At 41.8% G+C, this 25,233-nt stretch overlaps 1 protein-coding gene across 1 annotated transcript in view; it reads right to left on the bottom strand.

Annotated features, from left to right (window-relative positions):
* The window catches only part of plch2a (phospholipase C, eta 2a), a 62,720-nt gene extending 37,794 nt beyond the window's left edge, over nucleotides 1-24,926 (bottom strand). The window contains exons 1-4 of the mRNA XM_054609532.1: nucleotides 24,519-24,926; nucleotides 12,024-12,170; nucleotides 6,737-6,980; nucleotides 6,380-6,509 (exon numbers count right to left, since the gene is read on the bottom strand). Of these exons, the coding sequence (XP_054465507.1) occupies nucleotides 6,380-6,509; nucleotides 6,737-6,980; nucleotides 12,024-12,170; nucleotides 24,519-24,711 (714 nt within the window). The 5' untranslated portion in view covers nucleotides 24,712-24,926. The remainder of the gene's footprint in view (nucleotides 1-6,379; nucleotides 6,510-6,736; nucleotides 6,981-12,023; nucleotides 12,171-24,518) is intronic.
* Nucleotides 24,927-25,233: the final 307 nt, after the last annotated feature.

The raw sequence follows: 25,233 nt of genomic DNA, 5'->3' as shown, positions 1-25,233 counted from the left end.
ACGAGCTGGAAAAATACTGAGTCAGCCTACAAACAAGCCTAACGAGAGCACTGTGGTGGTGGTGGGGGGGGGGGGTCCCACACCATGACCCGTGTAATCCTCGCCCTCTTCTTTTTACTGGAGCAGACTGTGACCGGCTCCATATGTCAAGCAGCACTGGAGGCAGCCACTCACTGTAGGGCGATGACGTCTGTGCTAGCCGGGGCTTTGGCGTCGCAGGAGCTCAGTATTCTGCGCACGCTGGGCTCAGAACAGTATTTGAGAGAGCGATACATCAGATCTAAAATGACTTTCTCTATCCGTAGATTCTACAGCTTTTGCATCATTTCACCATCAGATGTCCAACTGTACAAATGATTGCAAAGTATTGTGCAAACAACTTAATAAAGACTTTCATATAAAAAAAAGCTGTGTTTTGGGAGACATTTACCAGAAATCCACGACAAATGAAGTGCTTACACTGAGTAACCCTGCTTGAGGATCTTCCCACCTCCCCAAAGATTTTCATTAAACTAGGTTTAAATGGACAGATCAAGGTGTAGATACTTAATCCTAAGGGAAGCCCTGAGGAAAAAACCTATATCTGATCAGTGAACAAAAAATATTGCCAGAATAATCTCTCTAAATTCCCCCCAAAAAGTTTCATATGTGAACCAGGTGAAATTTTTCTTTTTTGCCAGGAACAATTTTTTTTTCCATTTTGTAAAAGTCTGGGGATGATTTCTGTTGTTTTAGCAGAATCATGTGCTTTAGTGTTTGTTGTGGTTTTAACAATTTCGGCCACAAGAAGTTCAAGAGCACCAATACCCGATGATTTAAAAAACAGATCATCAGCATTTTGTTCTCTCACTTGCCACTCAGGCCCTCTATACTTGCAAATTGAAAACCGAGTCGGTGGCCTGAAGTGACCGAATGAAGGGAAGTGAAAAAATAGCTAATTTTGTAAAGACCTGGATGAAAAACTAAACTGAATATAGATCGGTCGCATCTGCACGATAGTGGATTGGATCAGCACATCTCCAGAAAGGAATCCATAGGTTAACACCATTTTACATTGGCCCCTCTGGTCTGCTTGCTATACATTTGTCCACAGTTTTTAAAATTTCGGTGTCGGAGTGCAGTGGCAACTTATAACGGTGAGGTTGTAGCAGGATGAACACACCAATAGTTGTGGCAGAAAGAACGAATGCCGTCGGGCACACAGAAAAACACTCATTAGTCACCTCCACTAACAGGGCAAGAGCAGTCGAGTCGCTCCTCTGAATCCTGAGTCAAAACCGGCTCAGCTAACACATTTAGCCTCCCAACTGTCACCGCCGTACTCTCCGCCTGACTCAGCCAGACACAGGAAGCCAAATGACTCAGAGACAAGAGACAAAACACCTCACGCCACCACCCTTGCCTGTTGGTTTTGCATACATGGCACTTAGTTGTCACCAAGTTGTGACTGACTGACTGACTGACTGACAGGCACAGATGCATACAGACAGTATTACTCATATGGCACAATATATTAGACAGTTCCATCAAAACAGTGTGTGTGATACAGATTCATTTTCACTGTTTTCTTTTATATCAAGAAGAACCAGCGTCGATGCACGAAAGGTCAAAGAAGAAGAAGAAACGTCACCATTATTCATTCTCTGAAGTAAAGGAACTCTTTTACATTTTTCTTATTCAGGACGTGTCTTAACCCCGGGAGATCACAAAGTAGTGGAAGCACAGCCGCATAACGGAGTCTTTTTATGGACAGAAAACATCAATCTGGCCTTATTCACGGCCATTCATTATGCATGAACCCAGCCACTTAAGTTGTTAGCATGCCTGTGTTTTAACTCGACGGCTAATATGGATTAAATCATCAGCTAGAATTGCAGCTTCCTCTTCCTCTAAAGCTTCCGCCTGCAGTCTCCGCTGTGATTAATCATTGAACGAATCCTCTGCTAGAGAAGCAAACTTTTTGTACTGTCATTTACAAACTCCAGCTGTCACATCCAACCTGCTCCAACAACACAAGACAAGGAAAGCTCTGGGGCATAATACTTTTCTCTATAACTACGAGTTGTAGGGCTGAGTATTGCCGTTGCCAGTACCAATACCCCCAAAAGTGATACTGGTACGAATAGAATCAATCCACACCCGTCATGTGAATGGAAGCTGATTGTGTGTCCCACTGTCTAGCTAATCTCTGATGCACTGCACAGCCATCACAGAGCTGTTACCAGAGATTTTTTAGATCTTGACACAAAAAGAATCCGATGTTTGAAGTTTCGATACAACTTGGTACTGTGTTATTTCGGTCAATGCCTTTAAAAAAAAGCTATTGAGTACCGATACCCAGCCCTAATGAGAAATAACACTGACATCAATGAACAGACAAATGAACAAGAGTGTTCACAGAGGGTTCTGAACCTATGTACAATCACCAAGGCTCTGCTGCTGGGCCACTAGAGGCAGGTGGCGCAAAAATAAATGCCGTTTCTATTACAACTTGGGCCGTTTCTCTCGTAGCTCTGTCCATCAGTTCTACCAGTGATGATATTATTGTATCCCTACATAATGGTAGTAAAGGTAAAAAAAATAAGTAAAAAATTGAGCTGTTACATCTCATTTCAGAATAACTGAATTTTTAGATATACTACCAACATGATTGATGGTCCCCAGAGGATTTATTTGCATGATTCACCTGATTGTAGTTTCTTTCTAATTCAAGGTCAACTTACTAGTTTTTGGAGCTTTCTACTGCACCTCACAGTCTTCATCAGCTAATGTAAATGGAATTGATAAGAAAAAAAAACATCCTCCTAAATTTAAGACTCATATTTAAATCCTGCAGGACTGAAACCAGTTGAGAGTTAAAATAATTCAGTTTTTCCTTAATTTGTCTTGTTTTTTTCCCTCTTTCTTTACTTTTACTGTATTTGGTTGAGCAAACCCAGATTTAAAAAAAGACAAAGTCAGCAGTGTGAATCCATTTCCACCCACTTCACTAGTGAACCCTAACACAACCACAACAACAACAACAACAACAACAATGACAACATGGTCTTCCTCTCTGGCTTCCCTCACAGTAAATCACATCAGATGGGCGTGTTTAGAGTAGTGTGCGTTAACTTGGCTTTCCATCATCAGAAAATGACTGCCCAGAGGAAACGAAGCTCTAAATGAGCTTGTTCTTATGTGGAAAATGTAGTGATGGACTTTATGTCGGTGGAAGAGCAAAGTATTGTCGGTAAATTTAATCACTACAAGACTGTATTCAATTTAAAATGTCAGTCAGTTCAGTTTTTTTCACTCTGCTTCTGTTTATGAGTTTCCACTCTGTGTTATTGTGAGTTCATATCTTAATGGAGCTATTGAGAGGAAAGGCCTCCTGGTGCACATGTAGGAAAATCATAACATCCTGTGATTGGCTAGATCTCTCAAGGATAAAAGTACTACAGCTAATTTGGACTAAATTACCTTCAAGACAATTGCATTAATTATTTATAGTCGGACAGTTTTAAAATGTAAAAGGTGAGGCTGTTCTGCTTAATTGTGGAACATTTATTTTGTATGAAACTATAAACTATCAAAATCAAAAAAAAGGCAATACTTCAAGATAAGTGCCACAATAAAAGCATTTAAAGTCAGTGCAGGTCATTCCCCCAGGCTGCTCATTTATCTCTGCAGGTTTAACTGGTAGGGATCTTTTTTTGAAATATGAGTCTTTGATCTACAGATTTAGCTGTTATTTCTTTGTATTTTGGTGAAAAGTTATTTCTCTCATTTCTTTGGACTGAGAGAATTAAAGGGAATTGGGTTTCATAAACTGAGATATGGGTTGGATAGTTGAGTTGTGTTCATTCACTGTTTATTACAGGTTCATTGGTTGTTTATCCATGGGTATCTGTGAAGATGTATACATTATATTCTATTCCAGTTAAATCTATGTACATATGCTGGAACAATCCTTTACCCTAGTATACAACATACAATATAATCTCAACAGTACTTGACTTGCACTAAATGTACTGGACATTACTGGGAACTATACCATGTATGTTCAATGCAAACAAGGGGTTAAAATGTTATGGTCCTACTTTGAATTTCTTTAGTTTTTTGGTGCATTTCAAATCATTAGTCTTTTTTATTCCATTTTCTATCTTCCTACCTCATTTGTCTGTGATTTATGTGATGTAGCAGCTGCAACAATGCAATTTCCCCCTAGGATCAATAAAGTACTCTGTCTTTCGGTCCGTCTATGTTTTGTTTTGTTGCCAAGTGTTTCTAGTGACTTCTCTTACTTTTGTTGGAAAGTCTTGTTGCAGCATTTCTGAGTGTGGCTTGTTACTGAGTCAGTCATTCAATTTGACTATAATTGGTTTGATTCAACTCCTACACTAAATCCTTCCTTTATGACGGTGGCAATGTGCACCTATTGTTGTTTTAAAGAGCTGTTGACTTTTTAATGGTCCTATAAGAGTCTGCAGGTGATCTGTTATTTGGTCCAGCCTCATTGACATAAATGCTTTGGACAAAATATTACAAAATTCTGCCAGTATGAGAGAACTCATGCATTTCACAGTTATTTAACCACATACATATGCAACAATGTGCTGTAAAATGTGATCAGAATATGTATGGTACGTGTATTGACTTTGGAAAAGAGGTCCCGGTCCACAGCTGATCCTCCACTGTAAATAGGTTTAGGCTAAAGAACTAGTTGAGAAAATGTCAACACACAAATCGTCCTGAATGTCCACAGACACATACGGGGCCAGATTGGTCCCTGGTGTGTTTACCCAGCATTACACAGGAGACCATCTGTGTCCCAGCAGCACCATATGGGTGACAGTCAACATGCCGCTGGACTTAGCGGCGGCTAGCTGCTCTGTTGGATGAGGACTAAAACAACACGGCGGCACGCTAATCCCTCTGCTGAGGAGGAGAGTTGCTGGCTGAGCCGTACGTTTGCCAACATCTGCAGCGGTGGCAATCAGTCAGTGTGTCTTTACTGCTAACACGTAATCTACCAAGAAGGAAGGACACACTGCAGTCTCAAGTGACCCGATAAGCCCACTTACTGTCTGCTGTATGCTGCTCTTTAGCTGCACAGTTTTATGAGGCTTTTACATCAGTTCTTATTAATGTTAGTTAAAGTTTAAGACAATATTTACTCCTGTGAAGTCAAATGCAAAGATGATTTTTGTACATAATTAAATTAACTTGTTCTTGTGTTGCTTTAGGGATCCAAATTTACTGACACACTTCATCTGCATGGTTTGACTCAACTCACTTTTGGTACCAGTACTTCTGCAATTTTGTTTTTCCACTGTAGATAGTTGGGCTGCGTCGGAGACTGTATGTAAGAAGCGGGCATATTCACGGTGACGTCACCGCTTGGTTTATGGGATACAGTTTTGAAGCCTCGAGTTTGGCATTTTGGCTGTCGCCATCTTGGTTTTATGGAACCAGAAGTGACACGGGAGGGTGGAGCTAAGTAAAAAACAAATGCTGAAGAAGACATTTTTAGTCTACCAAAATGTTGCCATCAATTTTTCATGTAGTGAAAACACACTGTGAATGAGTAAATGTTCTAAAAATGGCAAAAACACGGACAACTCCCGGACCGGACTATGTGACTGTAAATAGACCATCATTTACTAAATGAACATCATGCTGTATTGAATAAGACATGAAACTAGAGATTGAGACCATAAACTCATGTTTACAATGTTTACTGAGGGAATAAATCAAGAGAGAAGTAGAGTCATTTTCTCATAGACTTGTACTTGATCTGACTTCTTTTTGCAAACCGGAGGAGTGGCCCCCTGATGGTCAGTAGAAATAATGCAGGTATAAGCCACTTCTGCATTGGCTTCACTTTTCAGTACCAGCTGTTGCCGCCTGTTTTGGGTCAATAAAAGAATTGCCGTCGCTAATGACGGTATCTTAGCGATCTTTTGTGCAGAATGTCACGTCATTGGCGAGTCTCTCTGACCAATCAGTGGTCTGCAGTCTTTTAACTCCACTTTTCAGTATCGGCTCAGCTCAATTGGAATCTCACCTGAGGTTGAGATTCCTGAGGACATGTTTCAATTTCATGTGCAAATATTAAAACTCCAGTTTCATCAGCTGCAGGTTATCATCAGCTGTGCAGAAGCATTGGAATATGTAAGTTTACACCGATGCACAAATATCCTGATGTAGTTGTGACATTTTGTCAGTGTGACTGTGAGACTTATTCTCTGCCTGGACTACGGGATAAAAAACAGGAAATGCTTCAGTGCAGCAAGTCCCTGATTGGCTTAAAAAAATAGAATAGTCAGGATTTTTAATAGCAGCTTTTACACCCATGGCCACCCACTCTAGAGCCCCCCCGATGTTGTTTCTGTACCTTGAACATCTGTTTGACCCTCTGTCGGGGCAGGTTGACGTTGAGCTTGTGCAGGAGCTGCATCACCTCGCCGATGCTCAAGCTGCTGTCGCCGTTCTTATCAGCCTCGGTGAAGGTCTGCTTCAGCCATGTGACGACACGCTGGGTTAAGGAAAGGCAGCGGGAAGATTCAGGACATTTACTGCGGTAGTTTGCTGTAGAGTCTGTGTCCAGAGACAGATAAACTCAGCCCGTCACGCTTTAAAATGAAACTCTCTAGGGATTTCAGCCCTGCATAATGTTGACCATGAAACCGACACACAACAGACATTCTTCACAGGAAGTCGTTATCAAACCAGCTGTAGAACTGAAGGATATTGGTCTCTGGTGCGCTGCCTCTTGGCCAGGCTGTCCTCGTCGCTGATGCCCGCCATTAGATACTTGAGGCCCGTGATCCAGGTCCGCGCCTCCTCTCCGGTGCCGGACACCAGGTCCAGGGACTCCATGTGCTCTCCGTAGTACAGGCTGAAGCAGCAGTTGGGGTCGAAGCTGCCCTCGGCGTAGCGCTGGAAGATCTCAGACTGCTTCCCCTCGCGCACCTCCCGGACGGAGTCGACGGAGACTGTAGGAGGAAAACAGGACGTCAGCTTGTCAGTGGTGGACTGTGACAAAAGTAGTACCACCACTTCAGGACATTTCAACTTAATGGTACTTTTACTCTACACAATGATTTCAATGTACTCTCTGCACTGCATTTCAGAGGGAAATATTGTATATTTTACTGCACTACATAAAGCTTCCAGTTAGTAGTTACTCCTCAGATACAAAACATTTACAGTACCAGTCAAAAGTTTGGACACATCTTCTCATTCAATGGTTTTTCTTTATTTTTATTTTTTTCTACATTGTAGATTAATATTGAAGACATCCAAACTATGAAGGAACACATATGGAATTATGTGGTAAACAAACAAATGCTCAACAAACCAGAATATGTTTTATATTTTAGATTCTTCAAAGTAGTTGAATGAGAAGGTGTGTCCAAACTTTTGACTGGTACTGTAGTAATAAAAATATTATGCACTGTTTAAATCCAATAACATAAAAAACAAATATATATATATATATATATATATATATATATTTATATAGTTATATTCTGAACCCTCACGACTACTTTGACTTTTGATACCTAACGTAAATCTTTGTTGTTAATACTTCTTAGGGAAATGTTGAACACAGGCCTTGTAGTTGTAATGAAGTGCTTTTAAATTGTGTTTCTTTTTTTTACTTCAGCCAAATCTCTCAATATAGGAAGTAGACCTCCAGGTATCGAGGCCTTTTGGGCCATCATAGGCTGATAGAAAATAAAACCTATTAAAAAAAAATAAAAAAAACACACACACACAATAGAGCAAAACTCTTTATTAAACCCAACATATCCTTATGCAGTCTTTAGCATTCTATTGGTTTGGAGAACTTTAATTGTTGTGGGCATAGGGATAGTTTAATGGGGCTTTGTGATACGCAGGATTAAAAATAGTCAACTCAACAAACGGAGAGAGAGCGCTGTTTATTATTAAGATGCAACATTTATGAGACGGTAATGACATTTTACAGGAAGACACAGCCTCGAGTCATTCATTAGTGTTCCCCAGTGACGGGCAGAGTGCACGGTTAAGTACTTCTGCTTCTTGTTCGGCCCGTGTGCCATTTCAGAAATCCTGTGGAGGTTCATTCTCCCAAAAACCAGAGGAGATGACCACAACACGCATCTATCTAGGTCACTCTCAGTCACACATGGATGACACATTATTTACACACACACTCATTCATAATGCAGCCTCACACACCCTCCCTCTGGGCCGTACGGTATGGAACCCGCGGTTCTGTGGCAGTTGTATATGTGCAAATAAACAATGTCAAAGATGTCCTCTACATGACACTGGACATAGAGCTGCTGAGCTTTGTGTGTGCTCCCATGTGGCTGCCGCCGTTGTCCTCAGACCCTGCAGCTGGAGATAAGCATGTACACATGCTTCTCCTTGCTGCAGAACTTTTATAAATTATGCAGGATCGTGCACCAGGTATCTGGTAGATAAAGAGAACCACTACTACTACTACTGCTGCATGAATATTTGATGGGCTGCTAGCAGCAGGGGCTGTAGGATGAGGACGTCAGGTGGTCAGTCTTCAGGGACTTAAGAGTTAAGTACAATTACATTTGAAGTGCTTCCATGTCCTGCCTGCTACTTTATTATGCTTTAACAGCTTTCGTTTTTGCTTAACCTATATTTCCTAAAGCCTCGGTTTCTGGTAGAGAAATGCTGAATAAGCCATACTGGGAGCTGCTGCGGAAAATGCAGATTGTTTTTTAATTTGGTAAGAAATGCCAACAATAAAACACGAGCATTGATCTTAATGTGAATGTTTACTGGCTGAATGTCAGGAGTTGCAAGTTGTGTGGAACAGCTGTCGTACCCGGGTCGGGGCTAGCACGAAGTGAACAGGACAAAAACTTTCAAATTAACAATCTCATCCTGATGGGTTGTGGTTAGCATTAACTGACCTCAGCACAGTTTAAAAAAGCCTGCATCTACCTTAATTAATCCCTGATTTAATGCACCAGCCGGTAAGCATGCCAAGTGTTCCAAATCAAGCGCACCCACAATGTGGTATGACCAAGAGGTGCATGCTGGGTCTGGCTAAATGCTAAAATGCTCACGGTGATCCTCCAGTTGTGTGTTCACTAAGGAACCTTTAGCTCCAGTGTCATGTGTTCAGGTGAAGGGTCTGATCACACAGAGTGGAAAACACAAAGCATACTGCACTGACTTTTTGTTGCCCAGTCAAAAAGAGTGCTCTTTGCTGGTTGCTGGGTCTTTTTAAATTACTGTCGCTAGGCAACCACCAAATGACTGCTAACGTTAGCTTAACACAAACCATGAACAGTACGCTAATACAGTTTCAACGCAGAACAGTCATATTAATTACTTTACAGCTCAATAAAACACTTTTAAAGTTCCCATAAATATGCTAAACAGAATGTGTTTTATGTCTGGAAATATTACTTCAATTCAACAACACAAACACACCCATATTTGTTCAGACCAGTTGGATTCTGACCTGGTTGCAGTTTGCTAAAGTTTGACTAAAAGGCTCAACAACTCATTTGGTTTATTAGTTTTTGTCATCGACCGACAACTAAACCAATACATTAAAATAACTTTTAAAAACAGCTGACAAAATGAACACAAAATTAAACTGACTGTATTATTAACGAGTTTGTAGTAGGCCGGGTATTTTGCTCGCACTGGAAATTTAGGTTTGTTGGTTGTTTTTGGGCGTCCAGGAAGGACAAATGTTCGTGCCAGATACACAGGACACCCGTCAGTGCGAGTGCAGACCTGAAGCCTGCAGTGCTTCCTGTCTGTCAGTCTGTCACAGTGGGCGCTCAGAGATAAGCCTCACAGAGAGCGCCACACACAGAGAGAGCCGGTGGATACGCTGCCGGGAGAGGCTACGGTGGCTGGAGAATTCTTCTTCAGTGACAGAGACCTGTCGAGGTGTCAAATGAGGGGATGCAGGGACACGCACTCAAGAGGCTGTGTCCGTCTGGGTGTGACTAAACACTGGGAACACACATTCCTCTACTGAACTGAAGGCTTGACTGTCACCATCTATCTACAGGTGCAAAGCTAAGAGAAGACGGCGCATCACTGCTGCTTTAATGTCAGATTATCAGATGTGTGTGGAGGCTGGATTAAGATAAATGCTCTGTGAGGACCGGCCCCGCTCCGCTGCGATAAAGCAGCTTAACAAGGAGTGCCTTCACACACCAAAACTAACTAAAAACAATGGTGTTTCGCAGACGAAATCAGCTGAAGAAAGTCCGGATTGCAGCATTTGTGTTCACGTTCTACTCATTTTACTCATCCAACCGTAAAAGGTTTAAGATGTAGGATAAATTCTGGGACCCGGCTCTCAGCGTCTCTGCACAAAGCCCAACCCCCCGTCATTGTCATTTAAGCGGCAAGTGTGTGTAAGACACTGTTTGAGCAGATTGAAGCTGATGAATAATTAAGTCGATTTAAGAAGCTTATTAAATCCAGGCTACAGAGGAGGGAGAGCAACAGGAAACTGAGCCCTTAAGTCCCCATGAGACCCCCACAGCTGACTCCTTTATTCTAAAACACACTGTGGGAAGCTGCTTGGTGGTGCTTTTGCACATAGCGTGCAGGAGAAAATAAATGTCCAGTTCTCGAGCACAAAAAAAGGAAACGGTTTGGAGAAAGAATTAGCCAGCTGAATACCAGCTTCACAACACGTATCCTCGGTAACCAATATGTAGGCTAATTTATGCAAGGTCAAGACATTTTTACTTTTAGTTAATCAATTATGAAAATATTCACCTGTGACAAGCTAAAACTATAATATTGGTAGACTCATAAAGGCAGAAAATTGACTCAACGACACGGGTTCAGCAGCATTATAATATAGCTTCAGTTTGCTAACACAAGCCAGCAGAAGCTACTGGTCACATCAGACGGAGAGGAAGCTAAACTGGAGAATGAGGGCATGTTTTCTTCCATTAAGAGGTCAACATCTCATTTGTTTAAAGGCAGTTTCTATTATTTCTTGTTTTATTTTTTCACTAAAAGGTTCGTAAAGTTAAGTGTGTCATGCGTGTTTTCAATATGACATATCAACCTCTCAATAAAAAGTATGTGTGTGTGTGTGTGATGCACACTGCCATGTATATATATCCCACATGCTTCTTAAAGCAATACACACACACACACACACACACACACACACACACACACACACACACACACACACACACACACACACACACACACACACACACACACACACACACACACACAATTATAATTTATCTTTGCACAATACTCTGAGCAGAGCCTGAACACATCATCATGTAACTTAATGGAACCTTCGTTCATTAGCTGTTAGCGATGCTGCTAACGTTACTAGCTCTCCTCCTGTTGATTTAAACACTGATTGGTTGTTTACAATGTAACATTATCAGAGATCAGAGACTAGAAAAGCATAAATGATGCCCTGAGCTTATATTTTACTGAATATTGGAGGATAATGATCGTCAGTAAAACTTTATTTCACACTGCGACGGTTAAAGTTAAACTGTGGAATCAACCCGCGGTTCACACGCGTGCCGGACTGCTAGAGGGGAATCAGTACGGATCACGCATTGACAATGGTCCGTGACACCACTAGCTGAGACTGTCATGACAAAGCCTTTGTTGGGGAGTGACAACCCTGGACCACCGTGGTTGGAGTACAAAGTCCAGTTGTTGGTAAACAGTACCTCCCTTCATTATGATTCATGTAATTAATACTTGTCATTAAATGTAAAGACATTTGTCACTCAGTATGTATTTACCAAAAAAAAAAGGCTGTGGCCGTTGTCTTTAAGAGAAATTGAGTTCTTGAAGGCCCACTTGTGTGAAAGAGTTAACTATGCTTATGGGATGCTGAAGGAGCCCTTTGCTTGTCACATGGAATATGACACAAATGGATTTTCAGAAGTTAGAACCATGAATACATTGATCAACAGGAGCAAAGAGACATTTGATATGCTGTTCCCCGGGGACAGGACGAAGAAAAAGAAGATGAAACTTACTCTTGGCCTTTTCGTTCTTGCGCGAGGGCCTCCAGCGGATGCAGGACTTGTGTTCGTCCAGGAAGAAGAACCGCACCAGTCCCTTGGAGCCGCCGCGGAGCTTCACCATCTGGGTCCCCATCTGCATGGAGCTCATGCATTTCTCCACTGGAGGCGAGAAAAAACAAGACGGAGAGAAGACGAATTAAATAAAGAAAAGAGGGGTTTGAACGTTGTCTAAAAAGGGAAAACCACTGGAGTGTGCAGTGCAACAGAAAAAAATAAATGAAGAGAGCGTGAAAAAAATAAATGTGCATACACGACATGTTCATTCAAGGGATTGAGCGTCTGAGCGTATATATGCGATTTTCCACAAAATCCCATCTGGGCTCTCTTGCCGAACACGGTTATTTACTCATACACTCACATGAACAAACAGCAATGCAAATCAAATGCATCGGATATGCCTGTCTCCGCTGACAGGGGGTTTTGCTCGTCCCGTGGGAGGAAGAGAAAAGGAGAGAAGATGAATGACGGGGAGAGGCAATTTCTCTACCAAAAGCCCTTTAACAAGATCTGTGCTTAACACTGTGGACCACGACAGAAGAAGAACAGCGGAAATCAATGAAACCAGGCGCTCTTTTTAGATGTCGGGATCTCCATGGTGGCCTACATTTTTAGAGAAATTATTCTTTATCTTCTAGGAACAAACCAACACCTAGAAAACAAGACGGGCTTTAACGAGATGTGTTTAAAATGGTGAGCGGTGGAACTGAAAATACGGCCTGTGTCCTTGCCATTATTTTTTGGGGAGGGAGGAGAATTTGACAGTTCCTGCACAGGAAGCTAATGGGGAGGACAGACACATGCCCCTGGGCTGAGGTAGCACCCCATGTGGCCATCAATTATCGCGTGTGTGTGTGTGTGTGTGTGTGTGTGCGTGCGTGTGTGTGTGTGTGTGTAACATCCTATTAAACTATTTCCCCACAACACGCAGGAAATCAGGCCGACACGCTTTTCTAAATATGGTTAGCGGATCGCTGACACACATAACTTTCCACATGTCTGCTGCTCAACAAGTTCTTAACAGGTCAATAGTTCAACTTAGCCTGGAGATAGGACTTACAGTAAAAAAAAAAAAAAAAAAAAAAGCTGGTGTTCAACAACAAAGCAAGGACTCTCTGTCTTTGTGTGTATGTGTGTGTGTGTGTGTCCTTTAAATATCTAACGAACCCTTCATCCGATCCACCTAACATTTGGTGGATGTATGGCTGGGGAACGAAGGACATGCAGTTTTTTTTAGTTGGTGCAATTTGAGACACTCTCATTGTTCAAAATCTTTAGATGAACTTGCAAACAGCAGCAAAGGGGCGGGGCTTCAGGGCTCTGCCGACTTGAGCACGACCGCTCACTGACTGCGGGTCAGTTTTGCCGGATGCTGGACACAGTTACAAAACTCTTCTCAAAACATACTGACAAACAATGCAGAGTTTTACGAAACATGATCTTAGTCCTGGTTTTCCACAAGCTGACTGCTTTTAGAGATCGCCAACAAAAAAGCCCCGGATCAGAGGCAAAAATGTCGCTTGCTCCCGTGAGCATATGAGAGATTTATATCGTCTTGTGATATAAATCTATACTGGATAAAAAGTGAATGGCTTGAAGCTTGCATGTTTTGAGCTCGCAGTAACTGATGTCTGTTGAGATTTTATATCATTAACAGCATGGTTAGTATTCTTGATGTGCCCTGACTTCTTTGTGTTCCTAAAATCTGAATCGGAAGAGGTCAAAACTACAGCAACACCAACAGTATAAGGAGCAACTTCACTGTCAGACCAGTGTTCTTTATATTGACATCGTTATCTATGCACCTAGGGAGCAGGTGAAGTTCCTATTCCAAACCCTACATTAAGAGTCAAACGTATCAAACACCTCATAAATGCACGTTTTACCCTCTGACCCCCCCCCAAAACCCACCAGCGGGGATTGAAAAGCTGTTGTTTCCTTTCAACAATCGCCCAAAACGACACCGTTAATCATAGCCATGAGCTGTAAAAACTTCATTATGATCAGTGTGATCATGTGCGCCGAATGTTTCCATAAAAAAAAAGCAACGAAAACGAGGCTGAAATTGCGATATTTTATCAAAAACATTGTATTCTACATGTCTTGTTTAAAATTTGACCCGAATAAACCGTACGCTTTAACCAGTTCCTGTATATAAAACATTAAATTATGATCTGATCTGATTATGAGTACTGAACTGCTGCTGAACACAGAGCAGAGAGGAGAGGCTGGAAGAAGAGGTTGTACGAATGTAAATAGTTCAATGAATATAGTCCATTTTCCAACATTGGTAATACTTGTGGGCACTTTGAAACATGTTGGATATTTAGATTACTTTTTTAAAATGTAATTATCAAAGACAACTAGCTTTTTTTTTTTTTTTTTTTTTAAAGATTTATGGCATTAAAACTATGCTATACTTCACAAAAGACATGTTTGTGTTCTCTCTACTTCTAGTCATGATTGTGTTGTTTTCATAGAGGACTTTTATTTATCACAGTGAAACTCAAGACCACAGAGAGTAAAATGTGACAGGAGCAAAAAAAAAAAAAAAAAAAATGCCCCAAAACTGCTTGGATTACATTTTGACCCATTTGACCTGAATTCAACATGCAAAACTATTTGCTGTGTGGGTAAGTAAACCAGCAGTGATGGATTGCCTTTATTGAGCATTGATTGGGCCCCGGCTGTGGAGAGCCCACCCCTGGGGTATTGTTAATGTACTTCTCTTAACCTCTGCTATCGAACTCCTGCTCAGAAGCATAATCAGCAAAGTGCAGATTTCCACCAATCCACGGCCAGAGCAATGTCAAGATGACAATATGTGGCAACACGAGACTTAATTGAGTGTGCTCCGTGGCGTTCTATAGATTCAAGAACACCTTTCGGCCAAAACAGGCTAATCACAGAATCTTTGAAATCCTAGTAAAGACAAACATTGTGTAAATGCCTCAGCCACTGGGCTTTTTAAAGAAAAGGAAATACTGCCTACAGCACTGTAAAATAAAATGAGAAAGAAATACTAAATAGCTAAAGATGCATTTTAATCCTAAAAATCATTACATTATGGCACACCGGAGGTTTGTGGATTGTGAGTTTGAACTTCTCTCTAGCTCCCTTTTTCTTTTATTCTTGATCATTTCCTAAACTAAAGTCATTTACAAACCACAACGAAGTTAAATGCGCTGATTTAATTCTCAGTTTGGATTATATCAGGGTTTTGAGTCACTGATTGGATCAGCAGAAAACAAGAGGAGCAAATCTATCTTACAGAGATGTCTGCTGCTGCCGATTGCTGGTGGGCCGTACGGATCGATACAGATCTTTGTTGTTTCGTTTCGTTATAGCAGCTGGTGTACAAGGCTACAGACTCTTTATTTTTTATCACCGTACCAACAAAATCAAAGTGTTATCCTTTTATTTTGCTGTTATTAACATCTATAGCGGTTATCTGCATAAAAACACACAATTCAAATGATTAGGATGTAAAATATTGTATCCTTAGTAATAAAATCTTGTCATTAGTACTTTAACTGATGTATTATAAGCTGCTTAGAGCTAGTATTAGGAAGTTAAACAGGTCATAATTCACTATCTAATATCTATTTCACATTGCTGTGGAAAACTCCATTTATTCCAAGTTTCACAATGTAGCGTTTTCAGGGACTAGGAAGCATTAATGCTGATCACCCATCCACATATTCATCACGGGTCAACTACGCTCCATTACACCACTTCATTTAGGTGGGGAATGATGTTGCCATTCAGTCTGAATGTGGGAGTGATATTCTTAAAAACACTGAGCTACTTACAGGTGATCATAAAATATTGTTCTGGCCGGAAGAACCATGGCCGTACTGAGCTTCTGTACTTTAGGTAATGAACACTCTTGACAGTAATCCATACTGCAGGCACCGGCGTACCACAGACTGACTCTTGGTCACGGGTGATTAAAATGACCTGGCACTTCTGGGTGGAAACACAGCGTCAGCGTTATACTATTTCTTACAGATATGGATATTTATTAGTTCGTCCTTTTGGAGATTCATCATGTGCCAAACATCAAACATCGGATAAATAAACAGACAACTATAATACCACGGATAACGACAACAACAGAACACCTCGACATTACCATGGACCTGCCTAAAGTACGTAAAGGAGCTAACAGCTAAACATTACGCAAATAACCACGATAGACGATGATAAAGTAAAACATTTAGAATGTTTGACGGTTTAAACTGAATGTGTGGCGATAAAAATATATTTTTGTTGGTGGTAGAAAACCGTAACAAAAGAAAATGATTTTGTATCGGCTGATGCTGCTCATCAACGATCGACAATCAAATGAGCAGGGAAAAAAAATCCAAAAATAGCAGCATTTGCAGAAGTATTATAGATTTATGTAGCATCCAAAGCACCATAACTGCAAATTGAATACACATTGTGAAATCATTTAGTGAAATTGTCCATGAGCCATTACCCAAAACACCTGAACAAACCATTTACCAATGCTATTTGAGATGAGCTATGTGGGTGAATGGAGACATCATTCGTAACCAACTGCCCCTTAATGATTTAACAGCTTGGACTCTAATGTAACATACATGAACCATGGCGGTGTGGACCGGCTTTTTATTGATCTTAAGGGAAGAGATATTTCTGTAGCTGCCGGCTGATTGAGGCGCTCGTTGCCCCCCCGTGGTGGAGTCAAGGATGGGCGCGCCTTCATCCGGAGAGCAGGCAGCGATCTGTGAAATGAGTTGCTTCCAGACTCTGCAGAGCTGCTACAGTCCTCGGGTCAGAGACCAGCTCCACGCTCTTCAACAACCATCACAGTCTGCCAGCAAAACAGAGAGCTCGGCTTCCACTGTGCTCACTTCACTGACAGAAGGAAACCGTCGGGACGTCCCATTGTCTCGGCTAAGTGGAGATGAGTTGAGAGCGTAACAGCACAACACACTTGGGTTTTGTGGCTGGCTTCGAACACAACCTATTCACAGAGGAGGAGGAGGAGGTTCTGCTCAAACTCCCCGGCCAGTGGACCAGAAGGAGAACGTGTGTGCTCTTGTGAGTGGGAAACCCCTTGGGAAGTCAACTAAACTAAATATCCTCCTACTGCTCTTCACGAAGGAGTGCTCTCACAGAAGGAGCACGGTTTGTGGGCCTATAGGCTCTATAGGCTCTACTGTAGCCCACTCTTACAGTGCACGGCAATCTACCGGCCAATTCAAATTGTTTAAAAGGAACTCAAATATTGATTTAAATACATTACTGCTGTTACATGACACTCTAACTGCAGTAAAAGCATATTTAAAATATAAATGTCAATGTAGTCCAGACGCCAGGGCGGTAATAGTGTCATTCAGAGGCATTAAAAAAAAAAAACATATCATGCAGTAGAAAGTCTCACCACGCTCAAGACAAAGCTCCAACACCTGGACCGGAACGGACACAACAACCGGACATGGACCCAACCCTATAGGCTGCACCTGAGGGACCGAGACTCATGGCTTCTGGGCGACACACACCAAAATCATTTCACAACCTCATGAATGACACAACGAGCTGTGCACTGTGGATCAGAGAGAGGGGCCAGTGCATTCGATCACGTCATCAAGCTTGAGGCTCTTACTGGTACTGCTATTGACCCCTTCAACCATGAAGCATGTGTAGGAAACAAACGGACGGTATCTCACTGCCATTTAACCCTTTACTTTGTTACTGCGCTTCACCAAATCCCATCAATGAAGCTGCTGCACTAAGCCTTTTGTACTATTCACTTCTGCTGACATTCACACTGCACACACGTTGCTGTCATTTGGAAGAACGTCTGAAGGTGTTTTGTGGGGACAAATGAGCCAAAGGAACAGGTTTCTTCTGTAATAGTCCGACAGTTTAACACTAACACACCAATTAGACTAATAATCAACAGCAGTGCTCTCTGTTGTTTCCCATGAGGCAACACCGCGGAACTGTTTAACCCCGTGTCCTAACTGACGAGGCACCAATATCAGAGCTCAGATATCAGTGACTGAGTCCGATCTATCGCTGCGTTTAAAAAGGTTAACACTAACACTAACTTTAAGCCTTCTTTTAAGTTGCTGGTGCATGACTTGTTACTATAATAATGAATAGCAGTAAACAAAATGTAACAAATGAACATGTATATACATTTACTGAATTAAATGTATATACATGTTCATTTGTTACATTTTGTTTTACAAAGTTAAGAAATAAATGATTAAGTTAAGGTTGATGTTGCTTTACACACAAAGGAATGCTCCCAGTGTCTGCTACATACAGAGTATTATTGAAACACTGGTATCAGATCGCTACTCTGTCGGATCAGTGCATCCCTAGTCCTTACCAAAAAATAAAAATGATCACATTACGTTCTAGAAGTTCAAGAGATCCAATTAAAAAAATACATAAAGCAATCAGATGGAGCTTATACACAGTTTAAGAGAACAAGACAGCAGCATAGACATGTACAACACCTTGGAGAGGGAGAGAGAGAGAGAGAGAGAGAGAGAGAGAGAGAGAGAGAGAGAGAAGTGGAGCACGAGGCACAACGAGGCAGTGCTCTCTTTACTAGTGGGGGTCTGGGCTTGTTGCCGTGGTTACAACATCAGATTTAAAGCATGTGTGGACGTGGAGAAGACGCCCATTGCGGAGCAGTGCTGATTTGGGTGTAAACTGGGTGTTCAGGCATTATTAATAAGAGCACACGAAAAGACTTATCACTCAAGAGTGATAACAACGAATCAACAAATCTTTAACGAAGATAAGACTCCAAGTGGAGCATATGTAATATGGTTCTAATTTGAATCACAAACCCTTTGACAGAAAATATTTTCATATGGATGATGCGGATGGATGATGCCGAGTGAAGTCCATGCTGAAGTGTCTTAAAACTTGCATTCTCTCTAATGTCCATCAGGGGGCGACTCCTCTGGTTGTATAGAAGTCTATGAGAAAATGACTCTACTTCTCTCTTGATTTATTCCCTCAGTAAACATTGTAAACATGAGTTTATGGTCTCAATCTCTAGTTTCAAGTCTTCTTCAATACAGCATGATGTTCATTTAGTAAATGATGCTCCATTTAGAGTCAAATAGACCATAAAGCAGAGTATGCTTTAGGGTGGGTTTACTGTGATTGACAGGTCACTACCGTATACGGCGTCTCTACGTCGTTCCTGCATTCCAAATATGGTAACTTCCATTAATCGGTTGCAAAATAAACAACATGGCGACGGCCGTAATGAAAGATGGCGACTGCGGAATCCCCGAACTCGAGGCTTTAAAACATCAGTCAACAAACCAATGGGTGATGTCATGATGACTACGTCCACTTCTTATATACAGTCTATGGTCCGATCAGCCTCATCTTACATACAGTTTTAAAATGGAAACACCATGAGACTTTCACACGGGGTACCGGAGTTCATGTCCCAAAAGAAACCAAAAGTTATTTTATGTTACGTTGGCTACGTAAGACTTTATTTAATAAACTTAGCTATACTAACACCCATAATGTTCTCTTACAAGTACATTTTGTTGCCTAAACGAACCTATAAAGAATGTTTTGTGTTGTTTCTGTGTTGTAAATTTTACTCATTCAATGGCACCACCACATGATGCACTGTTAAAAACTTTGCATCTGATCCAGTTGATCGTGACTTATAACTACAGAGATTAAAGAAAACAACAACACTATCAAAGGATCAGAATGTTATTCGACCGTTCTTATATATATATATTATATTCAATAACTACGTGTTGAACAATCTGGCAGTATAGTGAAGGTTAGGGACAGATCATGGTTATGGCAAATGAAGAGTGGTAAAGGTAGGCAGCATTTAATATTAACTTAAAATGCATAAAAACAACAAACACATGACTTCCCCTGGAAATACTGCTCAAAAAAGTAGAAAACATAATAAAATAATTTAAATAATGAAATGATTTCCCATTGCTGATAGGTTTAGTCGGTTCAGATTATGGCAACTAGATGATTTGAATAATAACATACACTAGCTGAAACATCTAGACTTTATACTTCAGTGTTTTGACCCACTCGATTTGGAAATGCTGCCTTCAGGTCTGATATTCAAAAACGGCACGTTCAGAATACGCTTTGTGAGGAATGTAACCGTTTGACACAACAGCTGCTGCGTTGTGGATTGGTTAGAGGTGTTAAGAGTGACTTCGTCTTCTGTACTGTGACACACTTCCCCGTAGAACAGAATAATTAAGCGGAGAGCTGTTAAGAGGCATTTATATCAAGTCTTTTGAATTTGATTGGACTTCTAAATAGTGGGCAGTGCTGAAGAGTGTAGGGCAACACGAGCTACAAGGGGACCGTGGCTCCACACTGCAGGATGAGTCAAACATTTGAAACCGTTTTACAGAAAAACACAATGAATTGATGAAAATATTCTGGTATTGATTTTTACTTATATTTGGCATATGACAAGAGCTATCCGGTGAGACGAGTGGGTGTCACCTCAGTGACTTGGTAGAGTAACATAATGCCATCACCACAATGTGGGCCAAGCAGCAGCAGCTACTGTCAAGGCACCAGGTTAAGCCAGAGGGATTGTCTAGAGGCCATATGTTACAGCACACACACACACACACACACACACACACACACACACACACACACACACACACACACACACACACACACACACACACACACACACACACACACACACACACACACACACACACACACACACACACACACCATGGTGCAGATGGCCGTTCAGCTGACGTTAAAGCAGCGACCTAATGAAGGCTGACGGGCGGCGGTGCAAAGGTTAAACGCTCAAAAACGTGTTGAAGTTTTTGGGAATGAATGGCTCCCTCCCTGTCCTCATCAGGTACTGTTGAGATACCCTCGAGCAAGGCAATGCACCCGAGACTGCTCAAGTGGACACATGTTGTCCTCATTAATAAAAAAAAAGGTTAAAAAATGTGTCGAAGTTGTAAATGTATTTGCACGTCAACAGATTTTTGTGCTTCCACGCAAAACGAGAATATTAGGTGGCAAAAAAGTACATATCCCGGAGCGAGGTTGTTTTTTTCCCCCACTGTAAATAAAGGCATCGACTTATCACGCTGTTCGTGCACTATACTGTACAACAAGGAGGCGCCTTGGTCAGAACTAAAACAGCAAACTTTATTAATCTTTGTCGTCTTGACAAAAACATTCTGCTCTTACCTTTCATAATAAAAGCCCTATAATTGACTCAGAGCATTTATTCAATAAAGTATCTTGGGCTGTACAACAGTTTACCTCAGACAGACTGTCAGACGCCGCTCTGGATCAATAGGATCTTGGTAGTTGGTCCTCTGTCTGCGCCATCTATTCTAATCATTATCGGAAAAGACGTGCTGCAACTGGCACAAATCTTTTTGTTTTGTTAGAAATGACCAATAAGATTTATTGATTAAATATCAAGGCAGAGAAAGCAGTATCCATATAGCAATGATCCGACTTCTTAACAACATATGTCAGATGAAGGTGAGGGACAGATAGAATCTTGTTACTTAATCTAAATAAAGACATTATGGTTTCACGTCAAACACACATCTAAAAGGCTGATATCTCTGATGTCCAGCCTGTGGAACTCTACTCAGACTATCGGACAGAACTTACACACGTAGCCAAGCCTCCACTTGGAGAAAGCCACAATGCTGCTGCCCATCCAGAAGAGCTCCTCCACTACGTGGGACAGAGAAGCCTGCTGCTGGCTCTTACACTCAGCCTCCTCCTTCAGTCTGTCCCCGTCCCCCTCCGGGGAGAAAGCCCCTCTGGCCGGAGGGCCGGGCTTGTCTCCGGTGGCGGTGGTACACATCAGGGCCGAAGACACCGAGCCGATGGGGAAAAAGACGTTCTTCTTGGATGTGTCCATTAAGAATGACGGAGATTACAAGTTTATAGCCTTAAAAAAAACAACTAACTGCTTATAAAAAATATAAATAAATAAATGTAGCTAGGTTAATTATGGACGCACAAAATACACATCCACCTCAAGTGCTTTTGAGTCAATGAAAAAAAGCCAAGGGAAGAACTCCTCTCAGTCTCTGAATGGTATCAACAGTTGGTCAATAATCTTGTAATGCTGTTTCCCCGGCAAACCTGCTTACTGCACCGCCATCGCCTCAATATTCTTCCATCTCACGGACCAAAAAAAGATGCATGTTTTCAGAGCGACAATTTGTCTTCATGCTGTGCCATCACTTCTTCATTTCCTCGTCAGCGGTGCTGGAAACGGATTGGCTTCTCATGAAAGACCGGGTGGCAAAGCAGAAAAGACATGGAAGCACAACACACAGGAGGGCGACTGTGCAACATGTGTTGGGAGGAAATCCTAAATCCCTACGAAGCAGTAATCCGGGCCGAGGAGATTTTCTACGCGTGTGGAGTGAAACGCAATGACCCAGGGGAGAGACAGGGAGGCTGGTGGGACACGATAGAGCCCTAATGAAGACGTGGCTTCTTTAATGCTGCAGGACCAGGATCCGGACCGACGGAGCTCCGATATTCCCACACCTGTCTGCAGCCCGGCTCCACATGAAACACCCAGCACTCTCTCTTTATATAATCATATATCATAAATCCAGTATGCTCGTTAATCATTTAATCACACAAGTCGTTTCCATTATATTCCCCTGTGCTCAACGTCAATGCCATTATACTATGTCACCTTTTTTGTGATTCACAAACCTTCAATACATCCATCAAATCTGCCCCGGCTGCTTAACTCCCATCACGACCCCCCCGAAACAATGCAGAGCTGTTGACTGAAATAGGTTGAGTTCCGGGATGTTTCAGTCCGAGCACGTTGAGCGGTGTCAAACAGTGTCAGGCCTCAAGACCTGGATCTCTGCTTGACAAAACAAGGTGCCGGGCGCTGAATATGGAACGGAGCCGCTGCAGTCTGACAATGAGCCAACACAGAACTGTCCACCGCAGTCAACCAGAGTGGAAGCACAACTTCTGGGGGTTTTTGTAAGCCAGAAGTAAAGATCACATTACAGACATGTGTCAGAAATCAATGGAAATGACTAAAAACATAGACTGTATATAAAGGAGTGGAAAGAGTCACAGTGATGTCACCCTCTGGTTTGTGGATTAAGTTCTGAAGGCTCGAGTTTGGCATGTTGGCCGACTCCATCTTGGTTCTCGGCCATCGCCGTTTTGTTTTGTTTGGAACCAGAAGTGAGAGGGCGAGGCCAAGTACAACCAAACGCTGTGTAAGGAAAATAATAAAATGTGACAATTAACTTTCATGAAGTGAAAACCCACTGTGAAAGGGTTAAAACACGCTCCCAGACAGGACAACGCCGTGGTAACGACCTGTCAATCACAAGGTAGCCTCCTCCCTAAAGCATACCCTCTTTTGTGGTCTATTTGAAAACGTATCATCTCTGTGCCGACCAAGACAAGAAGCAGCTTCACGCCATGCTAAGGGAAACAGAGAGACTGTTGTGAGCCTTTGGAGGCTGGTAAAACAAGATTATTTTTTTTGGACAGAGAGGCCCTGATGGCTGCAAACAATATATATCGGCTCCTTGAAAATATAGAGATATATAGAAGAGGAGGGACAACACAGAGACAGTTGAAATACAGATAAGAAACGTGGATGAGAGAGATATGACATGACACAAAGAAAACAACAAGACCAGTTCACGATCCGCTTATCATCGTCACTATTGTTAACGGAGCTTTCATTGGCAAATATTATAAGCTTAGAATTCTGCCATGCATCAGTCACACACACAAAACAAAACATTTAAATGTCAATTTGATTCAAACGTGTCATGTTTATATTGGCAGCCGCTGACTTCCACACACACACACACACACACACACACACACACACACACACACACACACACAGTTTAATCCTGCATTGCATTATACAACAATGACCACATGGAACAGGTCACCAAATCGGTGCCCCAAAATGATATTAAATAACATCATGTACACCTCCCCCCCCCATATCACCCTGCCACATTAATAATCCTGGAAGTTACCTTCCCACTGTTTTTATCTCTAATTAAGCAGCTGACCTAAGATGACGTGGTGGGATCCAAAACAGAGCCACGTGGGGGGGATCCTGTGTCAGCAAACCAGACCCCCGCGCGTTCACGACACCAATTTGCTGCGCTCGTCACCGCTGCTGTGCACCAATTAACTGATATAACACATAATTGAGTCGTTGAGGGGCGCATTCATCAGTCTTCCTCAATGACATCACGCAAGGAGAGGCGGGAAGATGATATTAAAACAAAATATGAGGTGCATAAAGTTCACATTCTCTAAGACGCATTCGCAAACAAGATATATTGACGGAATTCTGAATGGAGTTTGGTTTCAAGGGAAAAGAAATAGAAGGATTTAAAAAATAACATGTATCTGACTCACCATGGCCCAGGGTTTTGGCTTTTTTCACACGTTTGTGAGGCAGACATTTTGAGCCGCAGTGGTCAAGCAGTAAGTTGGGTTTACGGTGTCGTTTTAGCACCCTGGACCAAGTGGCGTAAATTAGAATTTTCGACGACTTGTCATTGAGATGCCAGAGGTAAGCGGAGTCGTGGAAACCCGCGATCTGTGGCATAACAACGCAGCTGTGTGGACGCTCATTAAAACCCACTGAGCACGTCAGAGCGGCATTACGGTGACGGTCATGAACGTGCTGACAGTGGGAACGTTACAGTGGGAACTGGGATTGGGTTCATAAACAGCTACGCCGTCGGAAATACGTTAAATCACGAGGGGACATTTTGTGTTTCTGAATGTCGTCACTCAGGTAGCTCGGCGCACGTGCACACATCCGTGTCGCATTCGGGCACTGGTTGGAATATGGGAAATGTGACAACTGATATATTACATGTCCTATTCCAGTGGTTCTCAAATGGGGGTACGTGTACCCCTGGGGGTACGTGAGATTTTAAAAAAAATATATTTAAAATTAGATTTAAAAATCCTTTAAAATATATTTAAAATTAGCATCCATTCAAAAATCCTTTAAAAAATTGTTATTTAATAAATATTCAATAAAATATATATATTACATATTTTTTTCAACCAAAAATGCTTTGCGCTGGTTAGGGGTACTTGGCTAAAAAAGTATTTCACA

This window comes from Anoplopoma fimbria, chromosome 12, assembly GCF_027596085.1.
Source record: "Anoplopoma fimbria isolate UVic2021 breed Golden Eagle Sablefish chromosome 12, Afim_UVic_2022, whole genome shotgun sequence".
NCBI classification, from domain to species: Eukaryota; Metazoa; Chordata; class Actinopteri; order Perciformes; family Anoplopomatidae; genus Anoplopoma; species Anoplopoma fimbria.
This window is presented reverse-complemented; position numbering and strand designations above follow the sequence as displayed.